This window comes from Falco cherrug, chromosome 12 (assembly GCF_023634085.1).
Source record: "Falco cherrug isolate bFalChe1 chromosome 12, bFalChe1.pri, whole genome shotgun sequence".
Classification (NCBI taxonomy): domain Eukaryota; kingdom Metazoa; phylum Chordata; class Aves; order Falconiformes; family Falconidae; genus Falco; species Falco cherrug.
The window spans coordinates 3,599,881-3,617,670 of NC_073708.1; the positions used below are offsets into that span (position 1 = coordinate 3,599,881).

Here is a 17,790-nt window from a genome sequence, read left to right on the forward strand (position 1 = left end):
AAACACCTTCATTCAGAAGAGTGGTTGAGGGACACGTAATACTGGGGGTTCAGAGCACTCTGCTGCCTACAAACCCTTGAGCTCATAATGTGCAGACAGTGCCTTTCACACAGTGACATCACTCTGATTTTCTCCTGCTCACGTGGTTCCTGTTAATGGGCTGAAGTATTTATCGAGTCAGACAGAAGGCCATCATAACTACCTGATAAGGGCATTCTAATTGAGACATCTTTGAAGATCTTTACTCCCATCTGACTAACAAACTATTTTGAAAAACAATGTAATTTCTAAATTAAACAGTGACAATAGGAGTGATAACAAGGTAATCCATAGCAGGATGCCCTGCAGCATAGCAGTCAGTCAGCTTTCTTTCCTACAAGCTGAAATACACCTGCTCAAATCTCCTAAGAAAGAATCAGTGAACAGGTCCTAGACATCCCCAGTAAATCCATCCACTAAGAAGGGGATTACTCAGTCTATAATGGAACAAAAGATCTTTCAGTGATTTTGAGAATCTCTTCAAAGTCCCCCAAAAGCATACAATCCATTTTGGGTTGAATGAGTCATTATCTTCAAATCATGATAATTTATTTTTTTTCCATTTCATCAGCAAAACAAAACAATACAAAAATATTTTGGATTTATATCAACAGCTTGAATTCTTAATTTTTTGGTATCAAGACGAAAGAATCAGTTACACAGTTCTAGTACAAACAGTATTGGCTGTTCATACAGAAACATGGGGGTGTGTGTGTAACACCTCTTTCCATCCATTCCTACTTATCAAAGCTCCTAAGATCACCTGGAGACTGAGCTGTCTTCACCCTTTGAGGCATTCTGAAACACCTCCACCCGCAGACGTGCTCCACTGACCCGCTACGCTGCAAGACAGCTGTCTCTGTATGTCTTTTCCATACTGACAGTGCACACACAGAATTTGCTGTGAATTATAACCTTAGATGTAAGTTAACTCTCATGAAAATTCATCCTTGAACTTCCTGAAGAAAAACTGAAGAAAAACAAAAGAAAAAAACCTTACCACGTGGATCCTGAGAGACCAGCAATGTAAGTCGCACAGTCTAAAACTCCTGATTCATAAAGTGCTTTCATGACTCCAGCAAACCCTACCATGGCACGAAATCCACCTCCTGAACCCAGTATCGCTATCACTGGTACCTGCGTAGATGAGAAGAATAGCGTATGACCACATCAATTCTGGTAAAGACTTAAAAGTAGTAAATAAACATTGTTCACTGATCACTGGCCAAACATACCAGTCTTGTGCAATTAATAGGTCACCATCCAGAGATCCTCACAGCAGAGAAGAAAGCTGTGCTTTCCCGAACTTGTGCATAGAAGTTCTAACAAGCCAAAAAGAAGGTAATCTGCAGTCTTTTAGTGGCACATGTATAAGAGAATGGCAAAATACTTTAATAAAGCGCTTTGAAATACGACTTTTAAACACAGTACGTTAGAATGCAACATGGGTGATCCCACCCATGAATTTACCTGTTCTCTTGGGCCAAGAGTGATGTACAATATTTGTATGTCATTTACTTAGTCCCTTCTGCTTCACAAAGAGCTGGATGGCAGGATTACTTTTGGACTGCAGCACAGGAGGAGGGCAGAGCCGATCACAAGCAAGGGAAGCCAGGAACTAGCTGGCAGCATGAGAGGTTCTGCCAAGGTAGAAAACTTGCTTCCTTCCAGCTTCCTATTTATCTTCTACCTAGGGACCATTAGCAACCAGGAGGTGCAAACAGATGGCATGTAACAAAGCACCCGGCATGCAGGGATATAAAGGGAAGCTAATGTGCCCAATTCCCATGCAGGCAAGAAGGAAGACGTGACTGATGCAACACAAGGGCAGAAGAAAGCAGGAATTCCCAGGAGAGGGGGAGCTGCAAGCTTGCTGCTTCTGGCAGTGAGAGAAATCCCCCCTTCCACCTGCAGCCCTTCACCTCAGTTCAGAGCCCTGGTGACAGAAGAGGAACAAATGCTGTCAGGGAGGATTTTGGACCAGGTTATCACAGTTTACTGGATAAGAAACAGTGATATAAAATGACACATGACAGTAGCTGACGACTCCCTCTTCTATGGGACCCAGGCCAACCGGCCAGTCAGACTGATTGTTTAAGGGGGGTCTGCTGCTTGCCCAGACTCCAAGTGCATGAAGACATGGAGAAATGGCTGAGTCTCACCTGGTCTTCTAGATGCTACTCCTTGCTGCTCATCCCTGTGGGCAACAGTGATACGAGCAAGGGAGACCCTGGGTAGATGAGAGGTGCTTTGCCCTTTCTTGGAACAAGAATGAGGGGCACAGGCAGCTGAGACTGTAGCCTGTGAACTTGATCTTTCTAGTCCAGAAGAGGAATGGCTCAAGAAGATGCTGTCATGCTCAAGTGGTGTCACTAGTGAGACTCCTGGCTTCTTGACCATGAAGCCTTGCTTGCTGATGAAGATGGTCCATGCGAATATGAAGAATCCAGCTGACCAACAAAGTGAGGAACACCTTCATGAACACACTTGCTAATGAGGAAGACTTCACACTAACTTCACCAACAGGGTAAGTGAACAAAGGGCGCAAATGTTGCAAATGCATGGGACAATGTTCGTAGTGAGACCTGCATGTTTCTGCTCAAAAGGAGGAGTGTTCAGAGGCTTACCTCAAATGTCTCTATATTAATGCATAGAGACATCAAACAAAAAAAAAATTGGAAGTTCAAGTGCAGTCACCAAGTCTATGATACAAGCAGAACACCACAGATGTGGTGGGACAGCACGCATGCCTGGCCATGCCATGCCATGGATGGGTAGAGGCTGGGAAGACAGGAGGGGGAAAAAGGGTGCAAGGGGGCTGTGCTCTACAAGAAAGCAGCTCCTTGATTGCAGAAAATATCGGGATGCAAACAGAGACACATCTTTTTGGAGCTTCTGGGTCAAGATCTGAAAGAAAGTAACACTAGGGATGTTGTGGCAGTTTGATTCAGACAGATAACCAAGGGGATGAAGTGGGGTAAGACTTTCTCTAAAAACCAGAAGTCTCCTCATCTGGCTGTGGTCCTCACAGGGTGGGGATTTTAATCCCCTACTGAAAGGTCAGCATTGTGTAAGCCATCGAGGAAGTTTGTAGGCAGCCTTGGTGACAATTTCCTAATGCAAATGCTGGAGGGGCTGATCAATGCTGTACCTCACCTGCTGTACACTAACAGAACCAGGGGCAAATGTGGCCACTGAGAGCTGCTTGGGCTGCAGTCCTCCCAAAGTAACTGAGTTCAGATCAGACCAAGGCTGGGAAATGAACATTAGAGTTATGACTCTGAAACTCACTAAACTCTGGATTGTTCTGGGACTTGCTAGGCAGAATCCCCCTAATTTTCTCTGATGGCAGTAAACTGAGTGTTGGCAATAGCCTTCCTTCCAGAGACCACCAGGACAAGCCAACCTCCAGAGGTCCCTTCTAACCAGTATCTCTATGACTCTGTTCTATCGTACTTTTTATTCACTGCTGTTTGCTAATAGCGCACAATATCTGCGCAGACTCCTCCATTCTAGGTTCCTTACAGGCACAGAAAAGTAATGTCTGATTTTTCTGATTCTTCAGGTCAAGTAGTAAAATACATATATATAAACACACACACACACACACAGATAGTCAAATGCTGTAATTAAGATCCTCCTTAGCTTCCTGCCTACTGAAATAATGTATAGAATTCCAGGTTCAGTTCACTCAAGCAGATTTGTGGCACTGCTTCAGACCTTGAAATCTAATCAAAAGGTCTACAACTAGGTGAATAAACCACGTCAGGTCTCAGCATTACTAAGGACCTGCCCCATGATGCCCTGTTACTTAGAACTCTATTTCCCTGGTATCTGAAGAATTAGAACTTGTTTGAAGAAATCATCGCTTTTAGCAAAATTTCTAAATGAAAACACACTCAGAATTTATTTATCCATAATTCAAACCAGAGAAGATATTGAATTCAGTTATTAAATAAACTATTTCGTTACAAGACCACAGAAATTTTTAAGACAATCCAAACACCAGCTTTAATCCAAATTGTATCTTTGTAACAGAGCCAAAAGCAGTAAAAATTACTACTGAGAAAGAGAAGAGAGACAAATAATATTTTGGCCAAGAGTTTAAAAACACATTTTATAATAAAAACATCTGATATTACTACATAGCATGAAGACAGTCTCAAATTTACAACTACCTTGCAAAAACTACAGGAGAGAGAAGAAGAATATAGGTGCACCTATACACCTACTCACCTATCAAGAGATAGCGAAGGGAGCAAAAGCAGACCCAATAACAAATGACACCATATTGAAAATAGATGTACAGGGGTTTTATACTTCTTTCCTTCTTACTTCCCAGCCTGCCTTCAAAGTGGTTCCCCTCCACGACATAATTTCCCCAAGTATTTAAAAAGAAGACAAAATAAAATAGAAATTCATTTGCTACCATCATCAAGTATTTTAGGCTAAGGAAAGGTCCTATCTGGTTCCCAGTTTCTGAGATGTAGAAGAATTTTCCACTGTTCCATGGTGATAGGGTAGCAACCTCTTGGTTGTTACCAAGCATAAAAGGAATTACACAGTTGTGCCGAAAGCCCCTGTTTGATCAAATGGATAAGTCGTCAAAAAATTCACTGAAACATAATTCAAGGTGCCAATAGATGGGATTAGTTATAAGAAAAGGAATCACATGACTACTGAAGTTCAGTTTCCTTCTGCAGACTCCACACTCTAAGCAACGCAACTCCATGCAGACTGAAAATGCAGTCACATGGAAATGACCATGCACAATGACCAAGTAAGTTGAGACATTTCTCGAGGCTTCCATTCCTCAAAACCTGCTTATTCTTGATGCAGTAAGATTATCTGATTATCTTCTTCATAAGTGTTAAGCTTTAGTAATAGAAACCACAGGTATTTACTGGCATCAGCATTCATGATGCACCTCCAGAGATAGCTATCTATCAAAAAAATGACAAAACAAAGGTAATGATTTAGGACATGCCTGTTTTGTTAAGCCAACACCCCAATAACGGAGCAGTTGCTTTGTACAGAACAACCGTATTACTAATCACAAATTTAATCATGTACGTTAGGCTTTGAAAGCTCTTTATAACCACTACCTAATTAACCTACACAGACAAATCCAAACAGGATGAAGACAGTGGTCTGCAGGTGCAAGCCTGGAAAAAGTATGCAAGAACACTTCCAAAGCACCACTATTCAACAAATCTATTCATCAGTTAGGTGGCATGAGCACAAGGGAAAATCTGAGTTTTCTTCAGGATCCAGAGAAATCCAGAAGGAGGATCAATAAAGAATGTCAAGAAGAGTCACTGGTATCCTGACTGCAAATGCTTCCTGTACACTTAATCTTCACAGGCATTCTGGGAATCATAGGTTCCTGTACTGGGGGAGGGTGGGTATACTGAGAGGTAGGGGGATGTATAGTACCTCTTAATTTCCACTTGATAGCAAAGTATGAAGAGCTGCAATCACTACTTTATTTCTATAAATGAAATTCAAATAAAGAGTTCTAGAGCAGAGAGCAGCAGCTTAAGTTAAGCTTCCCACAACAAATGAAGTTTTTAAATGATGAAAAAATAACTGAAGAGAAGCACCTACTAGACATTTACATTCATTTATTTCAGCCAGCTGAATACAAGCTGACTTGTAGGCATAAGTCAGGTGATGAAGCCTGAGTCCTTTCCTGCTTTGCAGAGTAAGGTAGAGTACGTTTCCAAGCAGTTAGGTTTGTCAAAGCAGCTTTTTAGCTGAAAACTGGTTTCCAACACATTTAAGGGCAAAAAACAGTAAAATTTGAAGTTACATAAACCCATCTTACAAGCTGCCCTCTAGGATAAACAGGGCAGGGGCAGCGGGGAGTAGCTGCAGAGTACAAAGGGAAAAGAACCAAGAAGCCATCTCACAATCAGGAAAGAATGGAGACTAGGTAGGATCCCAAGGCACGCACACTTCTCCACGCACCCAGGCTGGGGCTGACACACTCCACACTCAGGCACTCTGAACCCCAAGTCCTTTGTGCATAACCAGTAAAACCATGGCAGAGGTACCAAACCCATTCAGGCAGATGAGTAAACTCAGATCAAAAGGGTAGAGTGACTCAGAAGAAAGTGATGTGGTGAGTCAATGGCAAAAATGTGAATTGGATTTGAAAGTCCTGGAGAAAAAAGCCCGTTGCTCCCATCCCTGGCCACAATGCCATGCTCAATTCTATATGGTTGAGCCCACTTTGAACAACCAAAAGGCCATGCCAGCATGGATTTCTTTTTCCTATGGCTGGTCTGCATGGCACAGTGCTGAGGGACTGAAGCTAGCTTTGAACAAACTAGCTTAGACATCACCAAACACCACTGAACAGGATTTAACAACACTAATGAAGTGTTTTGTCAATACATCTGTACTGTTTCTAGGATCCACGGGGCACTGTACGATGTGGACAAACTCAGCACCACACAGTTCCACTTCAATCAATAGGCGCCTCATCTCAAGTGCTGACTGCTTAATCACCAAACTGGGCACGAAAATGGAAAGGATTTGGGAAAGAAGATATTTTTTCAGAAAAACAAGCTTTGGACACAGCCACTCAATCATATTTTCCAGTAATCTGGCAAAAAAAAAACCAAACCCAAAACCCAAAAAAACCTGAAATCTATTAAATCTTGTTTTGGCAATGAGTGGAGCAGATGTTTTGAACTAAATGCCCTGGAAACATAGTGCACAAAATCTGGACAAGAATACCTGTGGTGGTTTGCTATGAGGTACAGAGATGATTATTAGTTTTTTTGTCTTCAAATCCAGTCTTAGAGAAGACACTTTCTTTAATTGATTACAGTGTTTCTAGAAAATTGTTTAAAGGAACAAAAATTAACAAAATAAATGGAGCAAAACCACAGGTACAAGAAATCTCATCCTCTGCGTTTTCAGAATGTGCCTCAAGATAAAGGAAATTTGGAAGTACTCACTTCCCCATCCAGAGTTGTATAATTACTTCACTGGTATTACAGTCTTACAGCATTCCTGCAAGGCACATATATTGCTATTCACAGATGAAGAAACTTAGGTGAACTTTGAGTAAGTGACTTGTTTAAGATTAAACAATGACTCGGAGGCAGCTAAGAACGCTCATTATGTCTCCTGACTTCTGATGCTATGTTAAGACTACAGACATCCTATAAATCCTCCTGCTTCTTCCATCTGTAGCAATAAAAGTTAAAATGACATGCTGAAAGGACAAAACTATATTTTAATTTGACAAAAAGGTTTTTCTCATCGCTCGAAGCAGCTAAAAATTCTGATAAGTCAGCTTGGAAATACACACTTGGCGTATGAAAACCGGGGAGGATCACATTACCTCAGTCCTTCCTAGGGCTGATAAGCCTACAATTAAAAATTACTGTCTGGTCTTGGAAGATGTAATTTAACTGATAAAATTTCAGTATTTGAGACAGCGAGGAATAAGAAGGGAAGATGATGTCAAAAAGAATACGAAATCTACCTAGCATTTACAATAATTCATGCATACATCCCACCTGCACAGAACTGATACTTCAGGCATTGACTATCACTCCAGTTCTAACTGGATCTTGGCAGAGTATCTGCATCCTTTCTGACAAAGATACTCTGCTGCAGAAGGTCAGACCAATGTCACGCTCACAAATAGCTGTTCTGGTAAGATTTGCATGCATTAAGATTAAAATAACTGAACCGAAATTTAAAAAACCTTGAAAATGTTCCTTCACAATATGCACAATTCATATCACTACAAATAAAATATGTACGATGCGTGTCAAATTCTTTCATCTTCTTCAGAAAGCTCACACAAGCACATTTTATTATGCAACAGGGTTTAAAAGTATACAACAGTAACACATTTACCACCTGCTTAAAAAACTTCACAGAAACTAAAAAGTAATTCTTCATTGTTGGTTCCAGTTTCACAAAAGACTGTCACATTTTGCTTATACTAAAAATGCGCAAAAGGAACGTTCATTGCTTGACACGCACACCCCACAGGCACAGTCTTCCTGCCACAAGAACAAGAAAAGAAGCATAACAAGGGAGGGGAAAAGCAAGTTAGAAAGAGGAGGATGGAAAAGCTACTACAAAACAAGTGGATCTGTACCAAGTTTACCCTTAATTAACTCAAAATAACGCTGTGTTTTATGAAATCACCATAAAGATCAGCAGGGTTTGGCACCCTTCCTCACTTTGATGTGACCCAAACCACAATCAGTCCATCTAGATCTGCTGGCTTAACTTTCTGACTGAGCACCAGCGAGTCAATGAAAGCTGCAGTTTCCCACATTCTCTAAGCAATAAATTTCATCATCCTAATCCTATAAAATGGGCTAAAGGAAAAGAAGAAAGGAAAGAAAGAAAATAATTTCTAGGATGACTTTAACATTAAAACATCTCACTCCTTGCCTAATCTTTTAGACATGAAGGCCACACAGCCAAGGCCACTTAAAGAGCACAGGCTGGATATCAAGCATGCAAGGGCAGATTCTGCAGTTCAGCGCGTGCCCAGAGCCACCGCATGCTTCTTCTGCAGCAGGTATTTCACACACCCTTTAGGCATTTTTCAGATGACGATCTCAACTCAGAAGCAACACCTCAAAGCAGCATGGAATTCAAAAGCAGAGCAAAATGAAAAGCATGGATTTATCTCCTTTGCCCAATTTTAAACTAGGCACAGCCTGCTAAGGATTAAAACAATAAAGAACCCGATAAAAGTCACAGCAGTTTGTTCAGGCGCCAGTGGAAATGAAAAGCTGTGATTTCTATCCTATGATGGCATATAGTATAGTCCTCTTACACATACTGGGCATATCTTATTTAAGTGCAGCTTTATTTTGGCACAGGAATTTGTCTCCTTAAACTTTAATCTATAAATTTAGAGCAAAGAAAAATTGTTCTCCTGCCTAAATACTGTATGCACATAGAGGAAAAAGAGATCTTACTGGTTCTTTCACCGGTCTTTACATTGAACCCTTCTACCTCATATGTCTCATTCATTCTTTTGAGAGACAAATGCAGGACTCCAAAGGTGATACTAATCTAGATGTCAATTCTCCAAACTTACATCACGGGAAGTGGTCAAGTTCTTGCTGTTTTCCTCTCCTAGAAATGTTTTCATACTGTGCATGATATTATCTTTTCGCTGCTGCCGAAATTTCTTTTCCTCATCACACAGAGCCATGCTGAACCGGAGATCAGTCGAAGAGCTGTGTAGCAAAACAGACAGGCTTTAACAAAAGGCTTAATTCAAAAGAGAATTAAAAATACCACCTAGGGAAATGAGCGGGAGTAAGAGTAAATTCCTCATTAACTTAAATAAGATGAAATAAAATAAAATAACATAAAATAATGATTGTTCATGCAACATTGTATCTGCTGATTCCATGGAGTGACAGATGCAAGGAACAATGGCACACTGCATCTTTAAGACATGCATTTTATACAGAACCCTCATTCTTCACATACTAGTGAAAACCAATCACAAAATACACAGCTTCTAGTGTTATATTACATGGTCTTAAAATCCTCTAAATTAAAATATAGCAAGTGAGTTCACCACTCACATACAATTATAAATTTAGTCTATAAATTTGAACTTTCTGCTTATCCACTGAACAAAGACCTGCAATGAAAAATTTTCTTACATTCTCACTAACATACACTGTTCTTAAGTTACAGGTTCAAGTTAAGGGAGAAGAGGGTAATTTTGACTCCGTATCCATTCAGTCTTATGATCAAAACCCATACGGATCTCAGCACAAACGGTACTGGCTGGCCACAGGAAAACATCTAAATCTTTTTCTCTAGCTTCTTCCCCCACATCCTCTGATCAAAAAGTACACAAGGTTGCATAAAGACCTCAATACTGTACTTAAATAAAAGCTACAATTTCAGCTCCCACTTCTCATCTCATGGATATGAGACAAACAATTTGAACTGTCATCTCTTTTGGACTAGTTAACTCACCGAGCCTGTACGTCATTCAAAGCGTTTGAACTATAGTAGTTTCCAGCAGCACTGCCTCTAGCAGAGAGCAGCAAGAAGAGTGTACAAGCTCGTTCCAGTATCTGCATCATTGAAATTTCCATATTTACAAAAATGAGTTATTTGTGATTGTGATTCACAAAATATTTGTGAATGCTTTGACACGTTAGTTGCAAAGCAGCATTTTTAAGAGTCCTTTATGAAAAAATAAATGGTGAAATGGATCTATTTAAGCACAGATAGTAATTCCTCGGGTTTTCAAAAAACTATTATGTAAAATAATAATGGGATTAAGTAAAAGGGGGGAAAAGATGACCTACAAGTAATGTTCCATGAAGGTATATATGACACCGTGAACAAGAGGTCCACGCAGAATCCAAAATCCACGTGGCCATTCAAGAATAACAGAGCAGAACTTGATCAGATCCTTTTGTTTAACATATTTCAAAGCCTACTGCCTAAGAGCAACAAGACATAGCCAAGCACCTTCAGTTCATTTAATCTCAAAGATATGAAATACTTGTAATGTACGAGCCCTGGAAGACTTAGGGGTGGTCTCAAGGACCACCCAAATATGCATCTTTACTAGTACAAAGCGATGAGCAGAAATTATCCCGGGGGGATATTTGTCAGCCTCCAGAGTCATTATGAAAGAGTTCTACATTTGCAGTTACAGTGCTCAGCAATGCTACTTATAGTTACAGACAGAAAAAGACCCATTAAATGCCTTGTTCTCAGTTACTCATTTTTAGACTTAAAAGACATTTTTCTGATAATACTTCAAAGTAATTTTTGGTCTTTCGCCTAGATAGGCTAAGAAAGAGGGAGAAAGACAGAGAGGAGAGAAAAAAAACAAAGGTAGGAAACCGCTTAGCTTTACACATGGTGAAAACCTGAGATCCTCCACCTTTGACTTCAGCACTGCATTGTATTAACGTTCAAATACATTTCAGGGGCAGCTTTGTAACGAGCATCCATATATGCTGGAAGTTAACATGAGATGCAAAGTTACCGCAGAAGGTAAAATAATGAGGATAACAGCTGGACCTGATGTCTATGAGTTTATCAGAGAAAAGGCCCTTGAAAAGGAAAACACTTAACGTGAACCAGGAAGATAAACTCATACATGATGGCCTTGTCCCAGCAAACATTTGGTAAGGGCACACCTTTAGTCCAAGTAATGGTGCTTAAGTCCATGATAGAATTACAATGTGAAAATAACCCTCAATTTTACAATTCCCTGACTTTTCAGTACTTGGTATTTCTATGTTAGAACAAGGAATATTTGTACTTTACCTGAGATGTTTTTAAGAAAATTCTAACAAACAGAGTAAAATAAAAAATACCTTTGCTGCTAATACATTTTCCAACTTTTTTTTTAAAAAAAAGGGATACTTACCATACTTCAAGAGACAATTCTAAAGTCATTTCTGTGACCTAAACAAGAAGTATTTAAATATGGTTACACCACTTACAGAGGGAAAAACCCACAAGCACACCTCAAACAAAAAAAATATCTGATGGCAATAGTTCAAGTATTTTTTTTTAAAAAGGAGGATATTTCTGAAATTCATGAATGAGTTTCTACGGAATATATTTTTTTAAAAGCATACAATGTGATTCTAAAATACACCACTTTCACTGAAAATGCTGCTAGGTGCTGCTAGGTCCTGACTTTCATTCATCAGATCCCATGGTCTTGGCTTTCTTCCACTGACAATCACTGTTTTACAGTGCTATTCATCTTTGGCCTGAAGGGATCAAATTGTCTTCATACACTTATGACCTTTTGTTTCTACTGCCAGCCACAGTCTATCTGCCACTTGCTTCCCAGTTCACTGAGTAAACTTCATGCTCAACTTGTATCTGAAAAAAAGACTTGTAAAGGAATGACTGCTCTGTGTCCCACAAGAGCCACCAAGCGCTTTCCACCGTTAAATATGCTTAAATTATCAATTCATGGAAGAGTGATGGTTTACAAGTTTCTGAAAGATGCAAGTAAATTAATAAATGTCACTACATAATGATTTCACTTAGACACATAGAACTACCTGACCCATAAGCTACAGGCTGGTCTCCTCTGCCTTTCATAGAGCACTGAAAAGGGGTTGCCTGCAGGCAAGAGGTTAAAAAATGGTGGTTAATGCACAAATTGCATGTTAGGCAAAATCCAAGAGTATGAGGTTGCTAGAACTGAGACAGAATGGACAAGCATTTTCACCTCCCCGAGCTCCCTCACATGCTATGGCCATTGACACACTGGTACAGCCCTGTAGGACCGTAACACTCAGCAGTGTCTTGTTTCACTCTGCCTCTAGCTATAGACGGATTATCTTCCCCGTTTGCGGTATGTGAGCACTACAGACAGAGCTAGGACACCTCAGACTGAATATCTGCTTGACACATACAGAGTACTTAAGGATACAGAAGCCCAAAGCTGCCTCTGGCCTCCCACATCTTGCATACCTGCTGACGGGCCAGGTAAGACCTGGCACTCCACTCCTGCCCTCTGAAATGGGAATTGTAAATGAGGCAGCATATTAACAGGGTGGTGGCAGAAAGAAAAGGCAAAGAAATAACAAAGAGAGAACATGAAGAAACAGAGTGAAGAGCAATTTACGGAAATACTTCAAAGACAGGGTTGCAATTACATTATTCCAGCACCTGATATTACTAATTTAGAAAGCACTTCAGAAACCATGCAGTGATCCAATGGTTGAAAAAAAGTACACACACAGTATTAAATAAAGCCTTGAATTGAAATGTTCCAATGGGGGAATAGCATGCCACTTTCTATACCATATACAGACTGCCTCAGAAATCTCAGGAATACAGGTTGTGTATAAAATTGTCTATACAAGGCTCAACCTGACTTGATGTTCCCTTACTATTTGCTTGAAAATTTCAAAGTGTATTTGGCTTTTTTCACTTTTTTGCCCCCTATGTTCTCTACCAGTTTTGCTGAGTGCTGATGAGAAGTTAAAGCATATCTGTAATGTGATGAGGCCTTATATTATTGGCATGAGCTTTGTAAACTATGTTTTCAAAATTTATTCATCAGCTCTTTCTCACTACCTCACCTCATGCCTAGCAGAACCAAGCATCTGCAGTCAGCCCACACTCCAGAAGTCCAAGAGTTACAGAAGCACTTAAAGAGAAATAAATATGCAGGAACTTTAAAAAAAAAGAAAAAAGAAAAAAATAGGAGGGTATCAAAATTCCAGCTGCCCTAAGGCTATGCCTAATCAAACACTGAATCTTATATATGAGACTCTCCAGTTTCCAGTAAATAGGCCTTGACCAGTTATTTGCTGTAACCACACTTCTAAAGTTATATCATATGGAGAACAGCAGAGCAGTCAAATCAAGACCTCTGATCATATAATAAGCCATAGCCCAAAACAGAAATGCAGACAGTATCCACACAATATACATACATATAAAGATAACCAGATGTGATGGATATAAATACAAGTACTGAATTATATTCAGAACGGCCTGTGATATGTTACTCTTACAAATGACAATATTTTAATACATGCAAAACAAGCTCAATTACACACAGATTTGACAAGTTCCAGGAGTTACCGTGCAGGCAGACAATCCCTGCTAGACTGACTCCATCTGTTTTGTGTACGTGTTTAAAGACAATAATCCAATTACTGCATTATTGCATATTAACTAGGGCTGTGTTACAAAAAAGCCATTTATTGGAAGTGAAACATATAATAATAAAAGAATTTCTGTTAGCTTTCTGGAAGCCACAGGCATCAATAGTAAAGGTAATATACTGACCAGCAAACCTGGCATAACCTCTCACGCTTACAAAGACCATTAAACTAAATTGAATCAAGTGGTGCAGAAATTGGTTTAGCAAGTGAAAGTTTGAAACTAGACTTTGAAGGAGGATTCTCTCAGCAGGGACAACTGAGGCATTCAATGGCAGTGTTCCTCTTAATTCTCCTCTCAGAAGGACTGTAAGAAGATAAATACAGTGCCTTTAGGCCAGCACTCTTGTGTTTAACCACGGTCAACAGTGAATACTTAGAAAATGAGCCTCAGAGCAGCATACACAGACAACAATCCTCATCTGAGATAACCAGTCCTGTGCCCCAAAATATTTAGCGATTTCCTGACTGAAAGGCTGCCACCCTTGTCCCCTCCATGATATATTCTAATCCCTTACTGAATTCAAAACTTAGTTCTATCTTAAGAAAACACACACATACGTAGTACTGAGGTAGACCGATGGGATCAGAAATAGTCTCAGATTTCCTTTCATCTAGGAACATCTAATCGTGACCAGTACCATGAGCAGGGCAAATGTTTTCCTTACCCTTCAACAAAATGATTGAGGGGAATACTTGTATAACAGACTCAGTGAGAGTCCTCAGGCCACACCACTTGGCCTTTATAAGCACCATCCTCTATTGATTTGTGAAGCAGCTTTATCTCACCAGAATGCGGCACAGATAAAATTCAGACATTTAATAAAGGACTGAAACGTGGTACACCCTGGTCTACACAATAGTTTAGGTCCCTCAATTCAGGTGCTCTTTTACGAGCTTTCCATCATATTCAAAGCTGCACCAACAAAGCCATGAATGTTGCAACTTACATCGTTGAAAGTTAACTGGACCTCTTTCTTCTCTCCCAGTTTCAGAGAAGATATAGGAAATGTGGATGTGCCAAGAGTCTCATCCATAACGTAGTTGGCATCCATCAAGGTAACCTAGAAAAAATTAACGGGTATTCAAATCTACTTTGATAAATCCCTTTTTTCATTCCATACAGTCTGTGTCTGAAGTTTTTTAAAAAACCCTATATGGAAAAAGAATAGGCCTAACCCAACCCAGTTAACACCCAATGCCAACAGACATCTTCTTTTAAAACAGGGTAAGCTTATGTATAGTGTCGGTGGCACCTTCAAGACATGCAGTTGGCAAGAGTGTGACAGCACCATTTACAAAGGGGTTTTTATCTGAGCAACTTTCTGTCAGTAAATCTCACCACCTTTCTAAGCAGACATAATAACTTCACATTATACATATCAAATATACAATTACTTCACATTTCCAGTTGGGAACACTTCTCTATGGAGAAACTTCTATAGTTTTAAATATGATACACCAAAAAACATACAACAACTTTTTAGTGAAGATAAAATCCAGAAATCCTAGCCTTGTATCTACAGACCAAGATTTTTATACCAATGATTTGGCCAAATGTACAGCATTCCGAATTACACAAAGCTTTTCTCTGTAGTCAGCCAGATCTTCAAGTCTCTTCTCATATTCTCCATGTCAGAGCACATACCTTTTCAAAATGTGATGCTATCCACAGGTGAGTGTGGATACCACAGAACACTTTCAATGCTTTAGCTCTTACCCATGTGGGTCTACATCTAGCAGTTTTTTCCTCAGTGGCAGCCTTCCAAATTCTCAAGTAAGAAACTCAGAAAGAATTTCGAATTACCATTTACATGGTTTCTATTAAATGAGTTCTCTGAACTCATTTGGCTTATGATTTTTTTCCACTCTGTGGAATTGTATCTTCAAAATTATCATATGTTTGCGGCTTGGACTATTTTCTTTTGCATAAACCAAATGGAATCAAGATACAATCACTTGAATAACTAGTTGCTGCATTTGGGTTCCGCCTCTTCTCAGCTATAAAGAATCTTCTTCATCCTGTGCCACGAGCAATGCTTTGAAATGATGAACTGTATTTTAGGACAGAATTCATTATTTTAATGGCATCTACATTCCTTCTGTTTCCTTGCAGAACTTTATCGCTGTAATCCCTGAGGGATGTCTTTGAAAATCAGTAACAGCACAAACTTCTTAATCACATTTTGGAGAGCTTCTTACACTTCAGAGTGAAAAGTGCACTTGAGATGGAATTAAAGATTTAGATTAAAATAATCTGAGGAGTTGAGAAGACTGCAGAGTCTGTGTAAGCTTGGGAATTCACAGAGGTTTTGGGTGGGAAGGTGGTTTCACAGATTTGAATTTGGACGCTGCACTCCACGCAGAATCCAAAGGCTCTGCCAAGGCACTGTGTGTGCGTGCAACAATGGGAGCACACAAACATCACCAAACATGGTGAAGAGAATGTTTACCATGAACACATATATGTGTATGTAAATATATGTGTCAACTAGGTCCATGATTCACCATTATTACATGTTATCACCATCACCAGCTCTTTGCAGGCAATTTTCATGGAGTTTTACAGCACGTGTCTCAAATCAACAACAGCCTTTAGTTATTGTAAAGATACATTTCTGAGTTCTATTTATAATCAGTCTCATTATGTTCTGTTACAGGAGAAAGAGACTTGCAGAACCTGGCAGTATGCTGTGGCCATACTGTGCTGGAAATCAACAGCATGCCAGCTCGTAAAATCCTGTACTTTACAACAACTGAAAAAAAAGGTCCCAAAACCTGAGAAACACCTTACAAAATGTCAGCCAAATTATAAAAGGTGTTCTAATAACTGGGGGTTCTCACCCTGGTGGGCAATGAAGCAGTCACATTATCACAGCAGGAAGTGAACGATCCAGCCCTCCACGCGGTCAAAAATATCTGAGATCATGTAACAGTACAAAATGGATGGCTTGCCAGCATCTAAACTTCTTCATGTAAGAATGCATAAAGATGCAGAGTATAAGAGGTGGTACTGTTCCCAAGAAGACAGCTGGTAAGCCGCTGACCACTGCTTTCAGTGACTTTAATAATTTATCCTTTAAAAACCCTTGAACCAAGTTTTGTACTCAATAAATTCATACATGACTAGAGAAGTTGCCGAAGTGTAGCTACAAGCACAATCTGACCCAGTCTTTATACAGTTCTAGTAAAACCAAGGGACTATATTTTAATTATTACCTGCTATTCCCCAGTTACCATTCCACTCATCTTTTGAGTATCATGAGAGCTACTACAGATCACATCAGTTATTTCAGCTGTAGCTCCTGCAGATCTTACAAATAAGAGAAGCAGGGAATGGGCAGAAACTTGACTTCACCTGCACCTACTGACTGTCCATAATAGCTGAATCAGCGTAGAAAGCAGGGCGAAAATAATTTGTGGCTGATGTAAAGAACAGTAAGCTGCTAGCCCTCAGGCACAGTCTGAGAGATGACTCAGAGGCATATCTTATAATGACTCTCAAGGCTACTCCTTGAATAATTCAATTTACACAACACCTCTTGCTTAGCATCATGCCTAAAGGTAAAACCAAGCCTTTAATGTTCTAAAAAAAGTTGTAATCTTGAGAAAACAGATGCCATACACGTACAAACTACCGTATTTTTAACCTTGCAGACACTGCAACACTTCCGTTTTCCCAGATGCAGCTCAGCCATGTGATTTACCTCAAGAACATTCTCTTGGTTGGGGTCCAAAATGAACTCAAAGGTCTCGTTCCACACAGGATTCACATCGTTATTGAAATGTTTTGTTCTCTTCCTGCAATCAGGTGCAGATGGGATGAACAGCTCCACGTAGGGATCTGGAGTGTCCACTACAGATCAAGAGAGACGTTCAAATTAGGTAAAACTCAAGTTTGGGTTGTAATAATCAATACAAAAGTGAAACCACATATCACCTCATAGTCTATAACAGGAAAATCTTTAACTATATAAATAACATAAATATATGAATGATACAATGATAGTAACAATCTCCCAAAAAGAAACAGCCATTATACGTATAAGAGCAGAGAAAAAAAAGCCTTGAGCAA

General features: G+C 39.7%; 1 protein-coding gene across 2 annotated transcripts in view; it reads right to left on the reverse strand.

Annotated features, from left to right (window-relative positions):
* The window catches only part of PLA2G4A (phospholipase A2 group IVA), an 86,039-nt gene that overhangs the window by 28,204 nt on the left and 40,045 nt on the right, over nt 1-17,790 (reverse strand). For both annotated transcript variants that reach the window (XM_055724565.1, XM_027811242.2), the window contains 5 exons: nt 17,423-17,571; nt 14,666-14,779; nt 11,447-11,484; nt 9,128-9,269; nt 1,040-1,176 (listed from right to left, as the gene is read on the reverse strand). In XM_055724565.1, the coding sequence (XP_055580540.1) occupies nt 1,040-1,176; nt 9,128-9,269; nt 11,447-11,484; nt 14,666-14,779; nt 17,423-17,571 (580 nt within the window). The remainder of the gene's footprint in view (nt 1-1,039; nt 1,177-9,127; nt 9,270-11,446; nt 11,485-14,665; nt 14,780-17,422; nt 17,572-17,790) is intronic.